Below are 21,508 nucleotides of genomic sequence, written 5' to 3'. Positions count from 1 at the left end.
GTGTAATTGCTACTATTAAGTGGTTAATGAACTCGGAAAATTATTGTTTCAAAAGAATAATTCATGTTCTTTGATTATGAGTAAGATATTTGAGAAGTTGTACCTGTATAAGAATTTACACAGTCATAGTGTGATTTGTTATTATTACAATTCTACAGTTTATTTTGAGATAACCATGTTAAATACAAATTTAAAAATGATTAAATATTACCACAAAGTGACTGCCGAATCAATTAATGAAATAAAATTTTTATTAGCCATAAAGTTATCGAAGTTTTCTAAAAAACTAATAAAAAAAACAAAAACTAGGGAGCATGTTTTAAACTGTCCTAAAAATTCTAGGGCAGTTATCCTGTCGATTCTATTATGGATGTATTTGAGTTTGTAATGTACAAACGTAAGCAAAAAAGGAAAAATATTTTATAAATGAATAAAGTTTATATATCTTAAATAAATGAACAAAAGGAATCAAGTGTCGGGTTGTGGTCCCGTGGTTAGTGTCGCGGACTCTTAAGTCAGAGTTTCTCGGTTCGAACCCGCTCTACCACAATTTGATACCTATTTCTAATAATGAGCCAGTTAGGCTGAAAAAATAGTATGAAATTTAAATATTATTTATTGATTCGGCATTAACTTTGTGGAATGAAATGATTATTTTAATTAAATTAAACACTTGAATAATCCACTGAATTGAGTTTTATTTTGATATTACGACTAGTTTCGAAAACGACAATTGTTTTCATCTTCTGGTACAAATTAAAACTAACTAGTTAGTTTTAATTTGTACCAGAAGATGAAAACAATTGTCGTTTTCGAAACTAGTCGTAATATCAAAATAAAACTCAATTCAGTGGATTATTCAAGTGTTTAATTTAATTAAAATGTAATTGAAATATTTGCGTAAATAATAAACACAAACATTTCTCTTTTCTTAAAAGAAATAAAAGTATTCTTCATGATTGAATTCTGTATTTTACGGCAGTATATTTTTTATGGTAAAAAAATCAAAAACATTATTTTCGTGGAACAAATTCGGGAAAAAATATGGCGAAAACGAAAATACTGAATAATATATTAGACTACTTAAAACATATAAAATTTGAAATACTTCTTCAACTTCTTGATGTAGGCCTTGTGGCATGTTCATAAGAGGGATTAAGATTCATGGGTGATGCAGAAAGATAGTATGATTCGAAAGCATGGTCTAGGTGACGTTATCCAGGACAGAAGGACCTACAACCTGAGGGCGAAGAGAGCTGACCCCAGCAGTCTACAAGGACAATAAGCTGGGATGTAGCCAGGATGAAGAAGACCAATTGTGATGTCGATTCCCAGCCGTCAATCCGTCTCTTTGATGGTTTGCCCGGGAATCGTCTACTTTGGGGTTAGCCGTGCAATGCAATGTGGGGAAGTCTGGATAGTTCCTTTCTACTCACATGTGTATATCATATAATATATAAATATACACCATATAAAATATAATGTATGTTTAAACTTTTATATTGCATGCAATCATGGATTATCAGTTAGCGCAACAAATCTTATACAGAGTTAAGAGAAAATTTATTTCAGCAGGGTATTACCACCACCTCTAGTATCCACCTCCATAGTGTAATTAATGGTCAGCACGCTCGGCTACCGTTCTGGAGGTTCCGGGTTCGATTCCCAGGGGGGGTCAAATAAATATAAGTGATTTTTTCACTCTAATATTTATTCAATACTACCCTGGGCTGGTACCTGAAGCGGAGGGCTGATCACCTTCCTTCGTGTGTTAACGATCAAGATAACACTGTGTTCATATAATGCAGTGCCCTATGCACCATTAGGGTACGGAAAAAGGGTTTGAATGAATTGAGTGTGTCCAAATCTTTGATCACAAATCTGGGTTTTGTTCTCTAAAGAGTAGACACACTCATAATATTGTAAACACAATGTTACAAAATTGTTTATAATGTTGTTCATATAATGCTGTGACCTATGCACCATTGGGGTGCGGATAAGGGTTTGAATTTTTTAAAAATATTTGTCAACATTTTCTCACTTTGCAGGTCATGGTTTGGGACATAGACATATTCAAAGTCTCTTGGTGTTCCTGATCGTCAGTGTGTCCTACATCATGAGATCTAACATCAGTGTCGGAATCATAGCTATGACAGATAAATCCACAAATATCACAAATGTTGAAGTAAGTGCAATTATTTTTTATTTTTATTTATTTAATATGGTTTTTACAATTTTAATTATTTTTTTAAACATTTCCAACAATCTTAAAATAAAAACGCAGTTATCTTCAAAAAAGATACTGAGCTCTTATGCTTGGATAGAGACTTACACTTGTTTTACAATTTACAATTTATTTTTTACTGACATTTTATTATTTTTTCCTTAGAATAACATTTATAAAACTAATCAAATTTATTTTTTTAGTATTTAAAAGTCTTAAATTTTTTTATGTCTGTAGGAAGGTTGTTGAAGTGCTTAGTTCTAAAATATTTAAAGTTCTGTTGGAATTGTTTGGTATTTCATTTTGGTATTGATAAATCATGTTTATATCTCAACGATGTGCTTTTATTAAGATTTAAGTAATTTTCACTCTAAAGTTGGTGATTTGCAGTTTTTTTGAAAAAAGATTCTACTTTTGGGACCTTGAATATTGAAAACAATAATTTTGTTAGATAGGCTATTTATTTTAATGAAGTTAAGGTTTTTTTAACACTTTAAAGGCGTAAAAAAGGATACGTACAATATTTCCAAAATCTCACATACTAATATAAGAGTTTCTGCTTAATAAAATATAAGAGTTTATAGAGAATATAAGAGAATATAAGAATATAAGAGTTATATATAAGAGTTATATATAGAGAATATAAGAGTATAAGAGTTTCTGCTTAGTAAAAAGCTTCTTTACATCTCACCAATAGATGTCTCTAGTGAAGTTCTATTGATTCAAGAACAAGATTTCTAAATTGGTTCATATATACAGAACTTCCAAGAATTTGAGTAGTGTGGTTGTCAATAATGGGTAGAATTGGTGAATGTTACACGTGTGTAAAGTGATCACTTAAACCAGCCTATAACGGTCGTCAGCCCCGTAAATGCCCAGACTTCCATATTCTTCTTCATCTTTGATGAGATGCCAAAAATAATATATTTCCAAAACTTGAGTAGCGTGGTTTTTAATCATGAGTAGAATGGTGCACGTTGTAAGTGTATAAAGTCACGCTTAAACCAGCCTACATGACACGTCGAAAACCTTTTAAATACTAAGAATTCCACATTAGTTGAGATGTCAATAGAAATCCTGATTAGTTATAAAGGATATTTTGAATTATTAACATATAACAGGAGACGCCTGAAGTATTAAAATTATAATAAAAAAATTAAATATTTATATTTTTATTATTTACAAAAATTATTGAATCTCATAATATTTCTGTGAGCCTAAGCGGTTTATTATTGGAAAAAGGTATCAAATTAGAAAACGGTATAATTTTATGTATTTAAACTTTCAATTTTGGCCAGTTTATACACATTTCAATATTTTGGGTACATACAAATTTGTAAAAGTACATTTAAACCAGATTTATCCCCTGAAGGATTGTTAGTACAAATTTTCGTTGAAATTTTATCTAGTATTTGCGCATATACAATGATTAAAAAATGCTTAATATATTTTTAAGATAGGCAAAATTCAAGCGACAGGAATAGTAATAATGAAGAATAAGATGACTGGCTGTATATCTCACGATTAGAATACTTGATCATACACTAGAAGGGTTCCGTTTTAAATATTTTTTGTGAAGTATCGAAAATCAAAAGAAAATTTGAAATGTAAATTTATGAATGTAAATTCAACAGCTTGTCTCTGTCACTGCCAATCTTAATACATAAAAATTTCGAAAACCACCACCAAATATCTAGAAGCGCCCTAGTCTAGTCAGTGAAAGGAGTTAGTTTTTTACTTACTTAAGTTAGTCAGCTAAATCTGATTCCAACCCGACGTTGCTGGTACATGGTTAGCAGCTGTTATTTTTTCACAGATATAATAAATACTCAGGTTCATTGTTTGAATGTTTAAATGACATCGATTTTGTCAATTTATATTTTCAGATATATGACTGGAATAAGCAGACACAGGACTTTGTCCTTGGATCGTTCTTCTGGGGTTATATGATCATGCAGATCCCAGCGAGTCAATTGGCGCAAAGATTTGGGGCAAAAAAGCTTTTATTTGCGTCCATGATGGTTAATGGAGTCGCCACACTCCTCTTTGCTCAAATTGTGCACATGGTAATCTTATAAATACATATTATGCATATAATCGTATGTAAACCTGTGAATTTAGTGTAACGAATCATAAAGTGAATAAGAAAGGCATCTTGGTATTTCAAATTAAATAGTTCTCAACGGGGATCGGGCATAAACCGTCTTATAGGCTCTAGTTTCTAAAGTAGTCAAAGATGTTTTTAATAAGACTTACTTTTTGTATGGCTCTGGCTTTTTCTTCACCCATGTGGGTTGCATCTTGGCTCCAGTTTCTTCATCCATAGATATCCCGAAGGTTACCAGGAAATCTTTTGAGTCACCAGTCCTGTGTGCTCAGCTCTGCACTCATAATAATGGTTGTTCCTTTCCCCCCACCTCCGAAGCAAGAAGTTGCAGTAACCTTGCTCCGTTTTTACTTCGTTATGATGTACCCTCCGTTCTTAACCTTTAATAAGAAATCATCCACATAACTTTAGACATCTGTATAGATAAAAATGTGATTGTTTGTTCAAAATTTTAAATCCTAATTCAACGATTGCTTTAAAATGTTAACACAATATTGCATTCGAATACGTGGGTGTCTTATAAATACTTGTGACAGGTAAAAACATATTTTTAAAACCATGTTTTTATCGCGATGGCAGCGCCATCTGATCAAAGAAACTATAACCCACATGATACTAAAAATTGTTCATGGAGAAAAGCGTGCTTCTTTGCAAGTGCTGTTCCACATTCATGTATTTCCTTATATAGACCCGCCGATTATTCAGACTCCTGACCTAACTACTTTCAAGTATTTAAAATGCTTCATCATGCCAAATTTTCCTCGGTCTTTCTTTGTTCCTATTTTCAACTACATTCGGCTCAAAAATTTTCTTTACCGTTATTTTCTAACTCGTACTTTCCACATATCTAAACCATCTCAAATCACCTTTCTTAATTTTATCTATAATGCATGTAGCCAAAATACGATCTCTCAGATGAATGTACGGGCAAAATGATACATGATAGATGTTTGATTGGTGGATAATTTTATCTATAATAATATAGATAAAATTATCCACCAATCAAACATCTATCATGTATCATTTTGCCCGTACATTCATCTGAGAGATCGTATTTTGGCTACATTCAGTAAACTTTCATCCTTCTTTTGCCATCTCCATGATTCGTTCCACATGTTCATACCATGTCAACAAACCTTTATTAATTTGTTCTATTACCAACCGCATTCGCCTCATATTTTTATCTTCTTTCATCACTTATTCGATTCACATGCCCAAACTACCTAAACACACTATAATTAATTTGATCGTTAATGGTTATCACAGCTTAGCATTCTTCGCTTATATCACCATTCATACAAAATGCTTTTAGGGTGGATGGATGGCAGCTTGTGCCGTGAGATCTCTCCAAGGGATGACCCAGTCCTGCATGATGCCATGTGTTCAGATCTTCCTCAGTAAATGGGCTCCCTTAAGCGAGAGGAGCCGACTTGCTAACCTAGTAATGTCAGGTTAGTTTTCGCAAATAAAATCTTATGATAGTACCGCTCCCAGCTTAGGTTGGTTAGTATCAGATATGTATATCTTCCCATTTAATATTAATTTTTTCACTTTCAATAGTTAAATCAAACACTGATTTGAGTCAACTAAAATGTTTATTTAATTTGTAAAAGGTAAAAACAAAAGTTCTGTGACAATTGTTTCGCCTTGATAGGGCATTTTTAAATTCATGTGAAAATCAAATGGACTGAAGGTCTTTTTGTAGCTATATAATTCTAGGTACTTTAATAATAAATAATCTTATCAAGTATAATCATACTATAAAGTTAAGGGTAAGACTGTTACACAACAATCTCACAATTACATTTTTTGGAACTTGTATACATACCCTATACTTGACACGTTCTTTTACATGTGAGTTCTTGGTAGAGTTGAGTGAACTTTTTTCACTTCTAGTATAATTAGCCCAGTATTGCATATTCATCTTCATCTATGTTTAAATGTCAATATAAATAACACATAAGTGAAGAAACCCAGATCCGTGAACAAGGATTTGAACACGCTCAAAATGTTTCGAAATCTATGATTCTTTCATTAAATGGTTTAAGTTATTTTTTATTAGTTTACTTTCTTGAATAATATGAGCCATTTAAGCGGAGCTTATTATGTCCAAAAACTGGGTTCAGATACTTCAAAGACAGAATAAGAATTAATACATTACACCAAAGATAAACAAAATTGTAACAGGAGAACACTTGGGTTTTCTCAAGTGGTAAGAAACAAGTGTTTTTCTTTTACAATTTTATCACGTCTTACCACAAAGTGAATGCCGTAACAATATAAACATACCTACTTAAAAACATATTGAATATTTATTAGATAAGTGGGTGTTTTTTTTATGTTACTTCAATTCTAGCAATTTTCGATAATACGATAAGCAAAGAATATTGGATATGGTACAGACTCAGTTCACGATGAACTAAATATTGCATTTTATTTGCCCTGTGACTTTTTTCGACTGTTTTTGGAAAGGTAAAAATAAAGGGACCCAGTTTATACATAAAATGTGAAAGCCTAAATACAGACACTGTGCTACAATCAACAGCACAGTTCATAAATTTGACGTTTTCCTCTTTTTGTTATGATGTAATAATACATCATATTTCAATTTGGTATAAACAGGAAGCTAAAGACGAGAAAATGGATGTTCTCTCAGAAATCTGGAATAAACAGGAAGTAAAAGACGAGAGAATGGATGCTCTTTCAGATTAATCAGATGCTGTGTATTTTCAGGGGCTCCGTTTGGGATCATTCTCAGTATGCCCACAGTTGGCTTTTTATCTGGAAGGTTTGGCTGGCCAGTAGCCTTCCAGGTGATTGGAGCCATGGCTCTTGTAACTGGTATTTTATGGTTCTGGTTGGGAAGCGACAGACCAGCCTTGCACCCGAGGATATCCTTGGAGGAGAGAGAATTCATCGAATCATCTCTAGGACAAAAAGCTAACCAAAAGGTGAATATGATTATCATTATGGTATTTCTTTACATTGGTCAGGTATTAAGGAGTTGATGAAAGTACCAGTTCGGTAAAAATTTTATAATAAAAATGCAAAAGCATTTCGGTGGTTTATAGCTATTTTCAACATTGTGAGTGTGTCTAAATACTCGCAAATCGTATTAATTTAACAAGAAAATGTAAAAATAACCATTTTCTCTCATTTAATTGATTTATTCGGCCGTCACTTTGTGATAAAATGTAGCAATTTTTAATTTGAGTTTACTTGGTGACTACCACTTTTTCTTAAAATCTACTGACATGTGTTTCGATGTATTCCGCATCATTTTTAAACACCTTTTACGGTAAACGCAACGAAACACGTGTCATATTAAATTTATAGAAAGAGTGGTGTTTATTGATTTAATTTATTGTTTAGAACTCAATAATTTGTATTTTAAATATTAAAATCAAACACTGATTTTACGGTCAACAAAGTTATATATATATATATATATATATATATATATATATATATATATATATATATATATATATATATATATATATATATATATATATATATATATATATATATATATATATATATATATATATATATATATATATATATATATATATAAATATATATATATATAAATATATATATATATATATATATATATATATATATATATATATATATATACATATATATATATATATATATATATATATATATATATATATATATATATATATATATATATATATATATATATATATATATATATATATGTATATATATATATATATATATATATTTTTTTTTTTTAAATATGAAAATAAAATTCGTGACATTTGTTTCACGTTCTTAGGGCATCATCATTAATTTGATAATACCCCAACAAGGTGATTGTAACGAATATTAATTTGAAAAAGCCTTCTAAATAGACCCTAAAAATCAACGATTAATTTTATTATTTAAAAAGTAAATAGTGGTAATTACAAAGTAAAATTTGTAAAGTTTTCTCTTTGGAATCACCTGCTCTTCACTCTGGATTTGATACCGTGCGTAATTACGCACAACAAAACTAGATCAGTAAATCTAGATCACGTTAAATGTAACATGATCTAGATTTACTGATCTAGTTTTACGGATGATTCAGTTCATTTGACTGATTCTTTGAACTCGGTTTTGCAGATAGTAATTTTCGAACAGTGATTTGAGAACAATAATGACATTTGTAGAAGTTCACAAAATCAGGAAACGCAACTAGACTATGCACTAAGAGGGCCCGTTACCCTTGATGAAGCCGGTTTGATCATTTTAGGAATTTAATTTTACATACCAAATTGTCAATTAGCGGTCAATAAATATTACATACGTACTTACTTTTAATAATACCTCTTGGAAGGTTATTGGTCTATTCCATAATTATATAGTGTTGTTAACATTGTTTTTGTAACGTTATAAACAATTTTGTAACATTGTGTTTACAATATTTTGAGTGTGTCTACTCTTTAGAGAACAAAACCCAGATTTGTGATCAAAGATTTGGACACACTCAAAATATTGCAAATTAAATAACTGGTCAAAATGTAAGTTGAATAAAAATCGAAAATCATGTTTGATTCGTCTTCTTGTATGTGAATTTATTTGGGAAGAATCTCTTCTGAACATTTTTTTTACTCAAATCGACCATAGATGGTGCCGAAAACTTGCATGTGAAATAAGATGTCAATTGAAGGATAAATACAAACTCCGAAATTTGAGTACTGTGGCTTTCAATCATGGGTAGAATGGTGCATGTTACACGTGAATAATGTGATCACTCAAACGAGCCTTTGAGAGGTCGTAAACCCCGTTACTACCCAGATTTCTATATTATTTTTCATCTACGATAAAATATCAACATTAAGTTTAAATTATGTTCTTGTAACGAATTTATATTACTACTGATCCTTATTCGCACTCAATGGTTCATAGGGCACTGCATGAATATGATGCATTGTTAACTTGATCAATTATTATATGAAGGTAAGATGATCAGTTCTGCCCTTCAGGTACCAGTCCAGGGTAATATTAGTTAACATTAGAGTGAAAAAAACACCCATATTTATTTTGACTCCCCCTGAGAATTGAGCCCGGGACCTCTCTAGCATAGTAGTCAAATGTGCTGACCACTACACTACGCAGGCGGACGAATTTATAAAATTTTTAAGTTGTTGAAGAAATGAAAACTTAATAAAAACTGTGTGAAAGTTTTACTAACTTCATATTTTTCATCCAGCCCATGAAAACTCCGTGGAAGGCACTGTTTACATCAAGACCATTCCTAGCCCTGCTGGTCACCCACATAGGATGTAACTGGGGATACCTGACCATGCTGCTGGAGACTCCTAGCTACATCAAGCTGGTTCTTGGAGTCAGCTCTGAAAATGTAAGTCAACATCGGAACACTGCACATGATAAAAAAAGTACAAACAAGCATGGCTAAAGAAATAGAATTGAAAAAAAATAGGGTAAAAAAAAGATGGTTTTGCATTGATCAATTTGGGAGATTGGATGAAGGAAGAACGGTTTAAAGGACACATTTTTAATATTTTTTATTATAATTGGTTAAGGCAGGGGTTCTCAAAGTGTGCGCCGCGGCGCCTTGGTGCGCCGTAGAAAGTCAAGAGGGACGCTGTGAGTTGATCCTCTGTCATTATCCGAAACCACAAATATTCTCGGGTACCTATAAAGCAATAATTTCTATTTTGAGAGCTAGCATCTTTCTACCCAACTTCTATTCTTGTAGGTACCCATTTCTTTCGACTATAATATATATATACATATGTTTATGGTCACATTATCTATTCCAAATAGCTTACTAAAGTAGGGCGCCGTGACAAAATACTAAACTTGTAAGTGCGCCGCGGGCTGAAAAAGATTGGGAACCCTTGGGTTAAGGGATCATGCGTCCTTTATGGCACTGCGACCATATTAGGTCGACTTCCCTCTGTGTCAAAGCTCACTCTCAAAAGCTACATGAGTCATGTGCCTCACGACCTGTCTTAGTGGTAGAAGCTTCACCTTCTCAGAGTGGTCCTCCAAGGATGTGACTTCGGTTGCGAGTGAGTGCGTCACAATTATAGATAATTTGGATAGGTGTTTCACTATCCTTCATACAAAATCTGCAGACTGGGGTCCGATTTTGTTCCAATTTCATGCAGTCCAATTTTTTACACGTGCTTCCTCAGTCTGCAGTGTCATGTCAAGATCCTGATTAAAATCAAACCCGGACCCTGACATCAAATGATACATATATATTCATAATTCTAACTTGGAAGTTGTTTGTGCAAGTCCCCTTACTCATTTTAGGATCTTTTTTGTACAATATTGTCGTAAACGACCCTCTTTTCATTTCCAGTTAACATCTGTTTCAAAAATGGGTCATTTGCTTTAACATATCACAAAGGCTAATGGGCCTTGTCAAGTTTTGATCTTTTTATTTATGAGGTATCCATATATCCAGCATTTTTTGATTATCAATATGTTTAAGGTGGTATGAATTGCATGTATGCGATACGTTTAGATTTTCTATTAACTCCTTACGGAATCAGTAATCAGTATCAATTTAGGCCTTTATTTGGTGATCTTAGAGTCCAACTGATCGTCCAGAGCTTTTCTCGTTTTTAAATGAAAAATCGCGCGAACGAAATTTGGCTAACCATTTCTGATACTGCCCTTTTATTAAGGCTCCATTACCTTACACAGCACAAAACTTTTTTTTAGCTTCTGATGCACGACTTTGCTTTGGTTTTCCATATTAAAGCTCACTCTCACTATTTAGCAGATCAATGCAACATTACTGCTGAATGTTTCCTAAAAGACTTATTAATAACATCTTTAAAAGATCTTATATATTCAAATATGTAAATATACATTAAAATACAAGAAATATCTGAGAGTTAAATCCCCAATGACTTAGTTTTCAATCCAATAATATAAAAATATATTTTCAGAGCGGGATTTATTCCAGTCTTCCCTACATCGCCATGTTCTTCATGAGTTTCTTCCTCAGCTATTTGTCTGATTTGGTGATTAATAAAAAGATAATGACTATTACAAATACAAGAAAGGCAGCAAATATAATTTGTAAGTACTTTAGTTTTGTTTTTCTTATCAACGATATCAAAATAAATAATTATTGTTTGTATTCCATAAATAAAAAAGTAGCTTATGCTAATCCTTACCTTTATTTATTAGAAACTAGAAATAACTGGCAAAACGCACTTCTGTGCCTCAGTCTGGATAAAATTAAAGGAAAGAAAATACGACATAATGGACGAATTTCTACGTTTGATTACACATACAAATATACGTATAAAAAATTAAACATTTATTAGCATAAATAATAAAAATGAAAATGGTATTTTCTGGCGTTTCTCATATGTGTGATTATAATCCAGGATTCGGACCTCACATACTAATATAAGAGTTTCTGCTTAGTAAGAAGCTTCTTTACATCTCACCAATAGATGTCTCTAGTGAAGTTCTAGTGATTCAAGAACTAGGTTTCTAAATTGGTTTATATATATAGAACTTCCAAGAATTTGAGTAGTGTGGTTGTCAAAAATGGGTAGAATTGGTGAATGTTACACGTGTGTAAAATGATCACTTAAACCAGCCTATGACAGTCGTCAGCCCCGTAAATGCCCAGACTTCCATATTCTTCTTTATCTTTGATGAATCGTCAAAAAATTATATGAAAATAACTCCTGTAATTGGAGACAATCCAGATTTTGTGAACAAGAATTTGGACACACTCTAAATGTTGTAATATTTATTTTATTTTATTATTCTACCTTTCCAGCTTGTGGTGGGTTAGGGTTCGGAATCATAATTATGTCATACATACCAGTGGACCAAGTGGCGCTTTCAATAGTTATTTTGACCATCGCTTCAGGATGTTGTGCTGCTCTCAACATTGGATCCTTGGTAAAATACAAATAAATACATTACAGCGTATATATTTAACTATATTTTTATTATTTTTATATTTCTTTTCCAAGTGGGATTGTTCATTGAACAGCTTGTTAAAAAAAATGAAAAAATAAATCCAAATAAATAAAATCATTTTACATTTTTATCTTTCAAACTCATTCGATTTGAATTTTTTTCTCTATTTTTTTTCTTCTTTTGTGTAATGCTACTTAATAGTTTAGCTACATAAGTTTAAATATTGATGGTTATACTTTAAACATTAATAGGTATAATGAATATGGAGATCAATGAATCAAAATATCACTTATCAGTTTTACATCGTTTTAAAGTACCCATTCTTTTAATAAATTAATGTAATAAATAACGATTTAAAAAATAATAGTAACAATATATTGGGCTTGCATTGTTTATATTGCTTGTCTCACTCATTCAGTTTAAACATAGGTGACATCTCTAGGTACGAGTTCTAAAACTAATCCGAGGTATGAAACTACTTCTGTTACTACCTCATCTCTGTTGCGATATCAATAATAAATTATTATAAGAATTTAAATATTCTAATATAATTATCGGGATAAGAATCTAGTGATCCATCAAATATACTAAATGCTATAAAAATGAGTTTAAACGGGTATTTATATATTTTATGTTTTATGTTTAGTTGAACCACGTAGATCTGGCGCCAAATTTTGCAGGATCTCTGATGGGAATTACAAACTCTGCAGCCAACGCGATAGGGTGTTTAGCTCCGTTATCTGTGGGATATATTCTCACAGATCCTGTAAGTATAATTTAACTTTATTCTTAACCTTAAGGGGAGGTGTTCAAGCTTCAAGGTTCATATGCATTAAATAAAATACAATAAAAAATAAGAACATAACATCACTTCTCGTTTCATTTTTGCATCTTTCACATACATGCGTCTCCTCATACATTATTTATTGATTCGGCATTAACTTTGTGGAATGACATGATAATTTTAATAAAATTAAACACTTGAATAATCCACTTAATTGAGTTTTATTTTTATTTACGACTAGTTTCGAAAACGACAACTGTTTTCATCTTCTGGTACAAATTAATTAATGTAATTTGTACCAGAAGATGAAAACAATTGTCGTTTTCGAAACTAGTCGTAAATAAAAATAAAACTCAATTAAGTGGATTACTCAAGTGTTTAATTTTATTAAAATTCTCCTCATATACACCCACCAATTATTCTAACACCTGACCTCAACACTTTCAAGTATTTTACTTGAATTTTCTCTACTTCTGTTTCCAACTACACTTGTCCTCAAATTTGTTGTACTATTATTTCTTTACTCATTCAATTCAAATGCCCAAACCATCTCTTTATACTTTTCATAATTTTATCGATAATGCTTATCACACCCTTGCATTCGTTCTTTATGCGTCTAAGTGATAGCATTTTGGCTGCATTCAGTCCTTTTTTGGCGAACTCCAAGCTTCAGTTTCACACATTAGGGTTGGAAACAGGACTACGTTATGTATAATACTTTTCCTGACAAGTTTTTATTTGGTATAACTGAATACAGTGTACCATTCACTCTGTTCCCAGCATGAGATCCTTTCTATATCACGATTAATCTTTCCATCCCTAGAAAACATATGTACTTCCCAAATATACGAAATCATTTACCTGTTCCAATATTCCCTTTTTATTACTATTTTACATCCAGATCTACTTCTGATTCATCTGTTTCAAAAGCCATGATTTTGGATTTGTAAAAATTTATAAGCAAATTGCTATATCACTTTCCTTGCACACATTATACACCATTGACACCAGCTCCCGCAGATCTTCTCTGCTATCGGCAAGAAGCACATCATAACTTTTAAACATCATAACAATTTTGTATTTATTTTCAGAGTGATATAACGCAGTGGAGGATAGTATTTATAATGATTTGTGCCATCATGAACGGGTGTAACTTAATTTACTTACTATTTGGAACAAGTGATATACAGCCCTGGAATGAACCTCCTCAACAGGAAGATATTGGTAATAAAATAACTTCGTTTTTTTACGTTCAAAATATTAAAAGTTTGTCTAAGTCTGCTATGAGGACATGTTATTGGATTTTATAAAATCTTTTTAAAGAAAACCTTTTTTTAAATAAAAGGAATAACCCGCAAAGCCCGTACTTTAAGAGGTTTATCTGCAAGTACGATAGTAAGCATATGGAAGGTTGATGTGAAAGATACATTACATAGTCACACAGATCAATTGAAAATAAATCTTTCTAGTATTCAGTGTGCAAGAGGCGAAAATCAAACCCCAGACGCCAGTTTCGCAGTTCAGCTTTTATCAACTTTTAGCAACTACGCAAAGGCGCCTGTCTATTTTAAAGAAGTAATAAAAAATACAATCAATAAAACTTTATTTGAAGTTTGTAAGTAGGTACTTCTATTTGCTGTGTCATGGGTACTGGTAATACCCATTGTGTAGAAAAACATATTCCTATTAATTTTTTAATCTCTAATTTTTTTAAAATTGATAGTTACATTAAGAGAAGCTTTGAAAGCGATGATATGTTTGTATGTTTTTTTTCGGCAATTGAAGAAATGGAATTTTCGGCTTTTATAAAATGGTATGTTAGTTTCGTTAGAATATTATTACTAATCAGACTAAAAAATAGAAAAATAATTACTGGTACATTTTTTTCTAATCAATTTCAGTTTGTATGTTTTTTTTCGGCAATTGAAGATATTGAATTTTCGGCTTTTATAAAATGGTATGTTAGTTTGGTTAGAATATTATTACTAATCAGACTAAAAATTAGAACAATAATTACTGGTCCATTTTTTTCTAATCAATTTCAGAAATGTACTCTATCATTCGAAAGCTTATGTTGAACGAAATATGTTTGAAAATATAAAGTTGCCATGCGCTTCAAAATGTGACTACCTTGAATACATCTACAAATACGAAACGTGACGTAAAAGATACCTAAAAGTAGTTAAAGTCAATATCTGCAAGGGTTATGAAGTTCTTCGAATAAATATCACTTACGTGTTTATGCAACACTAATGCAAGAATAAACTATTTATAGTTTATGGCTTCTAGTTGCTTCAGTAATTCACAAGGCTGGAAGTGAGCTTGTTTGCTAACAGAGTTATCAGCACCAACATGTGTGTTTTCTCTCACCATGGGAGGTACAATAAATGTGTCATTATCAACAGATAGCAAAATGTGAAGTACATTTCTCAAAGCATTTTTACCGTGATTCTATGACTGTACACAAAACAAATGCTCACATCTCTCATGGCAACAGCGCACAGGACAAATGCTTACATCTTATATGGAAACTGCGCACAAACGTTCACATCTCACATAGTAACAGCGCATAGGACAAATGCTCGACAAATGCGCATAAGACAAACGCTAAGATCTTACAAGACAAGTGCTCACATCTAACAAGACTATTCAATTTCAATTTATTCAATTTATTCAATAAAAAAAATATATATATACATAAAAAACAATATTCAAGGCGTATATATTAAAAGTAAGCAATAAGACTTAAAGGTGTAGAAGAATCCCGCTTCGGAAAACTCCTTCGGACACATGGAACAGATCAATATCCAATGTGATATTGTTCAACATAGCGGTAGCTCTTCCTACAGGCATAACCATCGGCAGGTTGGTCCTGTGTATAGGAATGTGAAACAATCTATGCCGACGCTGTCTTAGGTAACTATCGGGAACATACAGACCAATGCTCTGGATAATTTCAGGCACAGGATATTGTGCACAACACAAATGTTCACATTTACCATTTCAACAGCACACAGGACAATTGCTCACATTTTATATGACAACTGCGCACAAGACAAATGCTAACATCTCACAAGACAAATGCTCACATCTGACAAGATAATTGCGCACAACACAAATGTTCACATTTCACAAGACAACCGCGCACACGACAAATACTTGCATCTTTCATGGCAACCGCGTATAGGACAAATACTAACATCTTATAAAACAAATGCTAACGTCTCACAAGACAAATGCTCACATCTCATTAGACAAATGCTCACATCTCACATAGCAAGAGCGCACTGGACAAATACTCACATTTTACTTGTCAACTGTGCGCAAGATAGATGCTCACATTTCACACAAGACAATTGCGGACAACACAAATACTCTCATTTCACAAACGACTATGCATGGTACACAAAACTTCATCTCATATGGCAAATGCGCATAGGAAAAATACTTAAATTTTACGTATCAACTGCGCACAAGACAATTGTTTACGTCTTACATGGCAACTACGTACAGGACAAATGCTCACATCTCGCCACTGCGCACAAGACAAATGCTCACATCTCGCAACTGCGCACAAGACAAATGCTCACATCTCGCCACTGCGCACAAGACAAATGCTCACATCTCGCAACTGCGCACAGACAAATGCTCACATCTCATAACTGCGCACAAGACAAATGCTCACATCTCATAACTGCGCACAAGACAAATGCTCACATTGCCCATGAGAAATGTAAACAGAATAAATGTTTTCATCTCACATGCAACTGTTGAAGTCGTCGCTCTCCCGATTAAATGTCATATCTAAGATGGCACCAATTTTTAAGAACAGCCTTTATGTGTGCTGTTATTACCATTAATTTAATCTGAAACGTATGCATTCGGGATTCGGCATTTTTTTTTAAAGAGGCATCACCACGTATTATTTTTCAATATGTGTATTTTACCATAATCCGTTAACTTATGAATGATATACATATATTTAAACAATTCGGTTTGATACGTTATGGCATGGTGGATGGATGATTGCTTTTGATTTTCGATAATTAGTTTTGTTTTACGGCGTAAATAATATCACGTAAAATAAAGATGTGTATTTATTTATTTCAGAAATGAAGAATAAGGATACAGAAGTACAAACTCAATTATTAAAGACATGAATATCAAAGTTATCACACAACAGTTTTGTTTAAAAATCACTACATACAATCTCACGTTATTATAATGCTGACCGATTTCGAAACAGAGAGATAAAAGTTATAATAAGAAATATATGTGGTGATTTTTAAAATGGTTAATCTCAACGTTAGCGCCTCAAATATGAATTATATTATGTTAGTTATTTATTTTATAAGTTCAATAAAATACTAAAAATAAACTGTATTTTTAGAATAAATTTATATTGAAAACCAAAACATGTTTTATTGAATTTTATATGTTTATGCATATTTTTGTGTAAATATTTTAAAGAAACCTTACTGAAAAACATCAATTTTGTAACTATGTATTACTCCCATGAAATATGTTTAAATCAATTATTGAAATTCCTTAAATTTTACGTATTTTAATAATAAATAAGCTTTACTTCACAACTCATTGGTGTGGCTCACTTTGGTAAAAAGAAATAATAAAAAAATAGACAAACCAATTTTTATCTGTGAAGTCATGAAGTCAGAATATTCAAAATCTATGGAACAACAATGGAAGTGAAAACATTAAAAATGCTAAGTGATGGGAACTGTCAAGAAGCACGATATCCGCTATGAGCTAGGCTCTAATTTTATTTATTTTATTTATATAGATAGATAGAGAATATTATTACTCATTAAAAATTAACTAAAGTCTAATCCAAATAAAAAGTCATCCATGTAAATAATGGAATTCTACAATGAAAAACAATATTTTAACTATTTCAATAAAAATTAAATACTTGGATAATCCACTTAATTGAGTTTTATTTTTATTTACGACTAGTTTCGAAAACGACAATTGTTTTCACCTTCTGGTACAAATTAAAACTAATATTACTAACTATTAGTTTTAATTTGTACCAGAAGATGAAAACAATTGTCGTTTTCGAAACTAGTCGTAAATAAAAATAAAACTCAATTAAGTGGATTATTCAAGTGTTTAATTTTCATTAAAATAATCATGTCATTCCACAAAGTTAATGCCGAATAAATAAATAATATAATATTTTAACTATTGATAAGAATAGTAATGCTGTTGTAAACCATGAGCGAAAGTCACACGATATATAAAAATTAGCCAACGAATGTCGGCTACGTAAGCCCTGTAAATTTCCATATTCCTATATCCATCTTCTTGAGCTTTGTTGAGACTTTAAAAATCTTGATAAGACATATCTTAGTTTATATTTTTTTGGATAAGACCACTTTTTGGAGTTTATTAATGCAAACACAACTAGTTTACATTAATAAACTCAAAAACAGTTCTAAAAACCACAGATGTTCTCCAAATTATATTATTTATTGATTCGGCATTAACTTTGTGGAATGACATGATTATTTTAATTAAATTAAACACTTGAATAATCCACTGAATTGAGTTTTATTTTTATTTACGACTAGTTTCGAAAACGATTGTTTTCATCTTCTGATACAAATATAAAACTAACAAGTATATATAGGTTATAAAGAATATATAGGTTAATAAATATAGGTAGGGGGGTTAAGGAACAACATTTTTTGTAAAAGGAAACATGGATAATAATGGTGACGTATTTTGAAGTAGTAAATTATTAATTATTGTTTTAACTGAATTAAAATTTTTATGTATTTCTAAATTTTATAAATTATTCATGACTTGACCTTTATTTGTAACAGTGTGTAATAATAATAATAATATACTGTTTCAAAATACGTCACCATTATTATCAATGTTTCCTTTTACAAAAAATGTTGTTTCTTAACCCCCCTACCTATATTTATTAACTTCTTTATACACCTGAATATATTTTTATTTGTTAGTTTTAATTTGTACCAGCAGATGAAAACAATTGTCGTTTTCGAAACTAGTCGTAAATAAAAATAAAACTTAATTCAGTGGATTATTCAAGTGTTTAATTTAATTAAAATTCTCCAAACTAGTTGTGTTTACATTGATAAATTCTGTATTTTAATTTTTATATTGCAAAAGATAATATAAATAAAATGCAACAAATATATTCCTGGTCTTTCGTTGTGTAAAATGTTTCAGTAAAATAAGACTTTAAGACGTTAATGAATTTATTTATGAAGGTTTTGTAAACTGTTAAGGTCCGTTATTACGTATCAAATCACGTGTGTAAACTATTATAAAACAAATATTATTTACGAAGTATGTGATGTTTACGTTTAAATAGTGACAAATACATTTTATGAATTTAAACGTAAATATACTCGTAAAATAAAAACGCAAAATGACTTTCAAGGAACTTTGGATTAAGAAATTTCTAAAGATATATGTATCTACACTTATACATATATTCAAAAGTTATATTTGAACGCTTTTAAATTCTTGCTAGGTAATAAAATAAAATCACCCCTGTAAAATATTTTCCAAAAAAATCAATGATATTAATATACTACTAAAATCATTGTATTGTTTGAATTTCCACATAAATTCAATGATTTTAATAAACGTATTATTAAAATCATTGTCTTGCAAGAGTTGCTAAATGCCTTAAGAGTAGTCTACGCAATTCACGAGAAGTTTCATAAATTCAAAGATATTAATACTACTGCTGCTACTAGTATCATCACGCCGTTTTCCCGCAGTGATAGGTATAGAGGATGGAACGCCACACTCTTCTTTCCTAACATACCTACACTAGTTCACATCGTTACATGCAGTGATCATGCCCTCCGATTACGCAGACTTTTGACACCATCATATTTTAGGTTCTGATTGATCTGATCGTGGCAAGTCTTTTTTGGCCGCCCTCGTTCTGTTCTCTTGCTCACATTCGCCATAAATATTTTCTTAGTCATTCTCTCGTTATCCATTCGCTCTACACGTCCATACCACCTATAGGAAATCATCTTAATTTTTCATTTATCCGTTGTTTAGCCTTACATTCCTCATACATTTTGTTATACAATAATTTTGCATAGTGTATTGTCATTGAAATTTATTTTTAAAGAGTTATTAAACACCTTCAGGATAGTCTATGTAATTCACGGGAAACTTCCACATAAATTTAATGATGTTATTATAATAAAATCATTGTATTGTAGATGCTGAATGCTTTTCAGGTATAACCCGCAAAGCGTCTTTTTTAGATGCTTGTCTGCAGGTAGGACAGTAAGGATAGGGAAGGTAAATGTATATTCTATATGTATTTAATATTTTATATGTATTCTACTTTACATATAAAATATTGTTATTTTATTTCAATTTAAATATTCAATAAGTGGTTATGATGTGGACATTTTGTCAGTAACAGGATAATCTTCTTCTCTTCTTCTTCTTTTTAATGGCTTTTCACCCATCTTGGGTGTTATAGCCAGTGTCGAGTTATTAGTAACAGGATAATATAAAGCTGAAGAGGTATGTTAATTACACAACTACGTACGCTGTGTACATAATAATATTATTTTTTATCTTTTGTGACGAACTATATCGCGTCGCGTCTCGTGCCTTTTGCTGTTTCCAAGAGAAGTATTTTTATTTAAAGTTTATCGGTTAAAATATTTTAAAAACAATGAAGCATTCTGTAGACATTCTTGGCCAAAAATAGAAAGAAAAGCAGACATCAGGAGTATTAAAACTGAGGTTCAAAACCTAGATTAAAAAAGTAATTTGTATTATTTTTTTTTTGTTCAGGAATTGTACAGTTTTACATTGGAAAAGTATGAAGTGAAAAATAGTTACATTGACAATAATAAACATTACATTACATAAACAAAAATAGTTACTTTTATTATTAGATTAAAACCAATATTTTTAGCTTTTCCACTTTTTTATTTGACCAGCGACCGGATTTCGTCGTTACCGACATCATCAGACTGGTCAGACATCATCAGACATCATCAGACATCATCAGACATCATCATCAGACATCATCAGACAGTCTGATGATGTCGGTAACGACGAAACCCGGTCGCTGGTCAAATAAAAAAGTGGAAAAGCTAAAAATATTGGTTTTAATCTAATAATAAATTAAAAATGCAATTCCATCACGAAGTGTCAGTGGATAATATAAATCTATTAAAAATAGTTACATTAATAAAAATAAAGCCGGTTAAACAATTCCACATTTATGTTATAATAACTATTAAAACATTCAGAGATAAAAAATAACAATAAAAGAGTGGGAGTGTGTGTGTGTGAGGAAGGGAGAAAAAGGGCAAGGGTATCGTTTATATCATAGATTTTGCAAGGAGAAGGAAGGAGAGGAATTAATGAGAGTGGTTAAAGGATTTTTTTTCTACGTTGGAAGATTAAAAAT

At 31.3% G+C, this 21,508-nt stretch overlaps 1 protein-coding gene across 1 annotated transcript in view; it reads left to right on the top strand.

Annotated features, from left to right (window-relative positions):
- LOC148309587 (uncharacterized) overlaps positions 1-21,508 on the top strand; it is a 61,379-nt gene that overhangs the window by 21,541 nt on the left and 18,330 nt on the right. The window contains exons 7-15 of the mRNA XM_088259878.1: positions 2,049-2,185; positions 4,111-4,290; positions 5,644-5,782; positions 7,065-7,282; positions 9,559-9,708; positions 11,276-11,408; positions 12,127-12,251; positions 12,919-13,038; positions 14,148-14,280. Of these exons, the coding sequence (XP_088116004.1) occupies positions 2,049-2,185; positions 4,111-4,290; positions 5,644-5,782; positions 7,065-7,282; positions 9,559-9,708; positions 11,276-11,408; positions 12,127-12,251; positions 12,919-13,038; positions 14,148-14,280 (1,335 nt within the window). The remainder of the gene's footprint in view (positions 1-2,048; positions 2,186-4,110; positions 4,291-5,643; positions 5,783-7,064; positions 7,283-9,558; positions 9,709-11,275; positions 11,409-12,126; positions 12,252-12,918; positions 13,039-14,147; positions 14,281-21,508) is intronic.

The sequence above is a fragment of the Brachycentrus maculatus genome, unplaced genomic scaffold (genome assembly GCF_059751285.1).
Source record: "Brachycentrus maculatus isolate JH-2025_06_01 unplaced genomic scaffold, ASM5975128v1 h1tg000120l, whole genome shotgun sequence".
NCBI lineage: Eukaryota > Metazoa > Arthropoda > Insecta > Trichoptera > Brachycentridae > Brachycentrus > Brachycentrus maculatus.
This window is presented reverse-complemented; position numbering and strand designations above follow the sequence as displayed.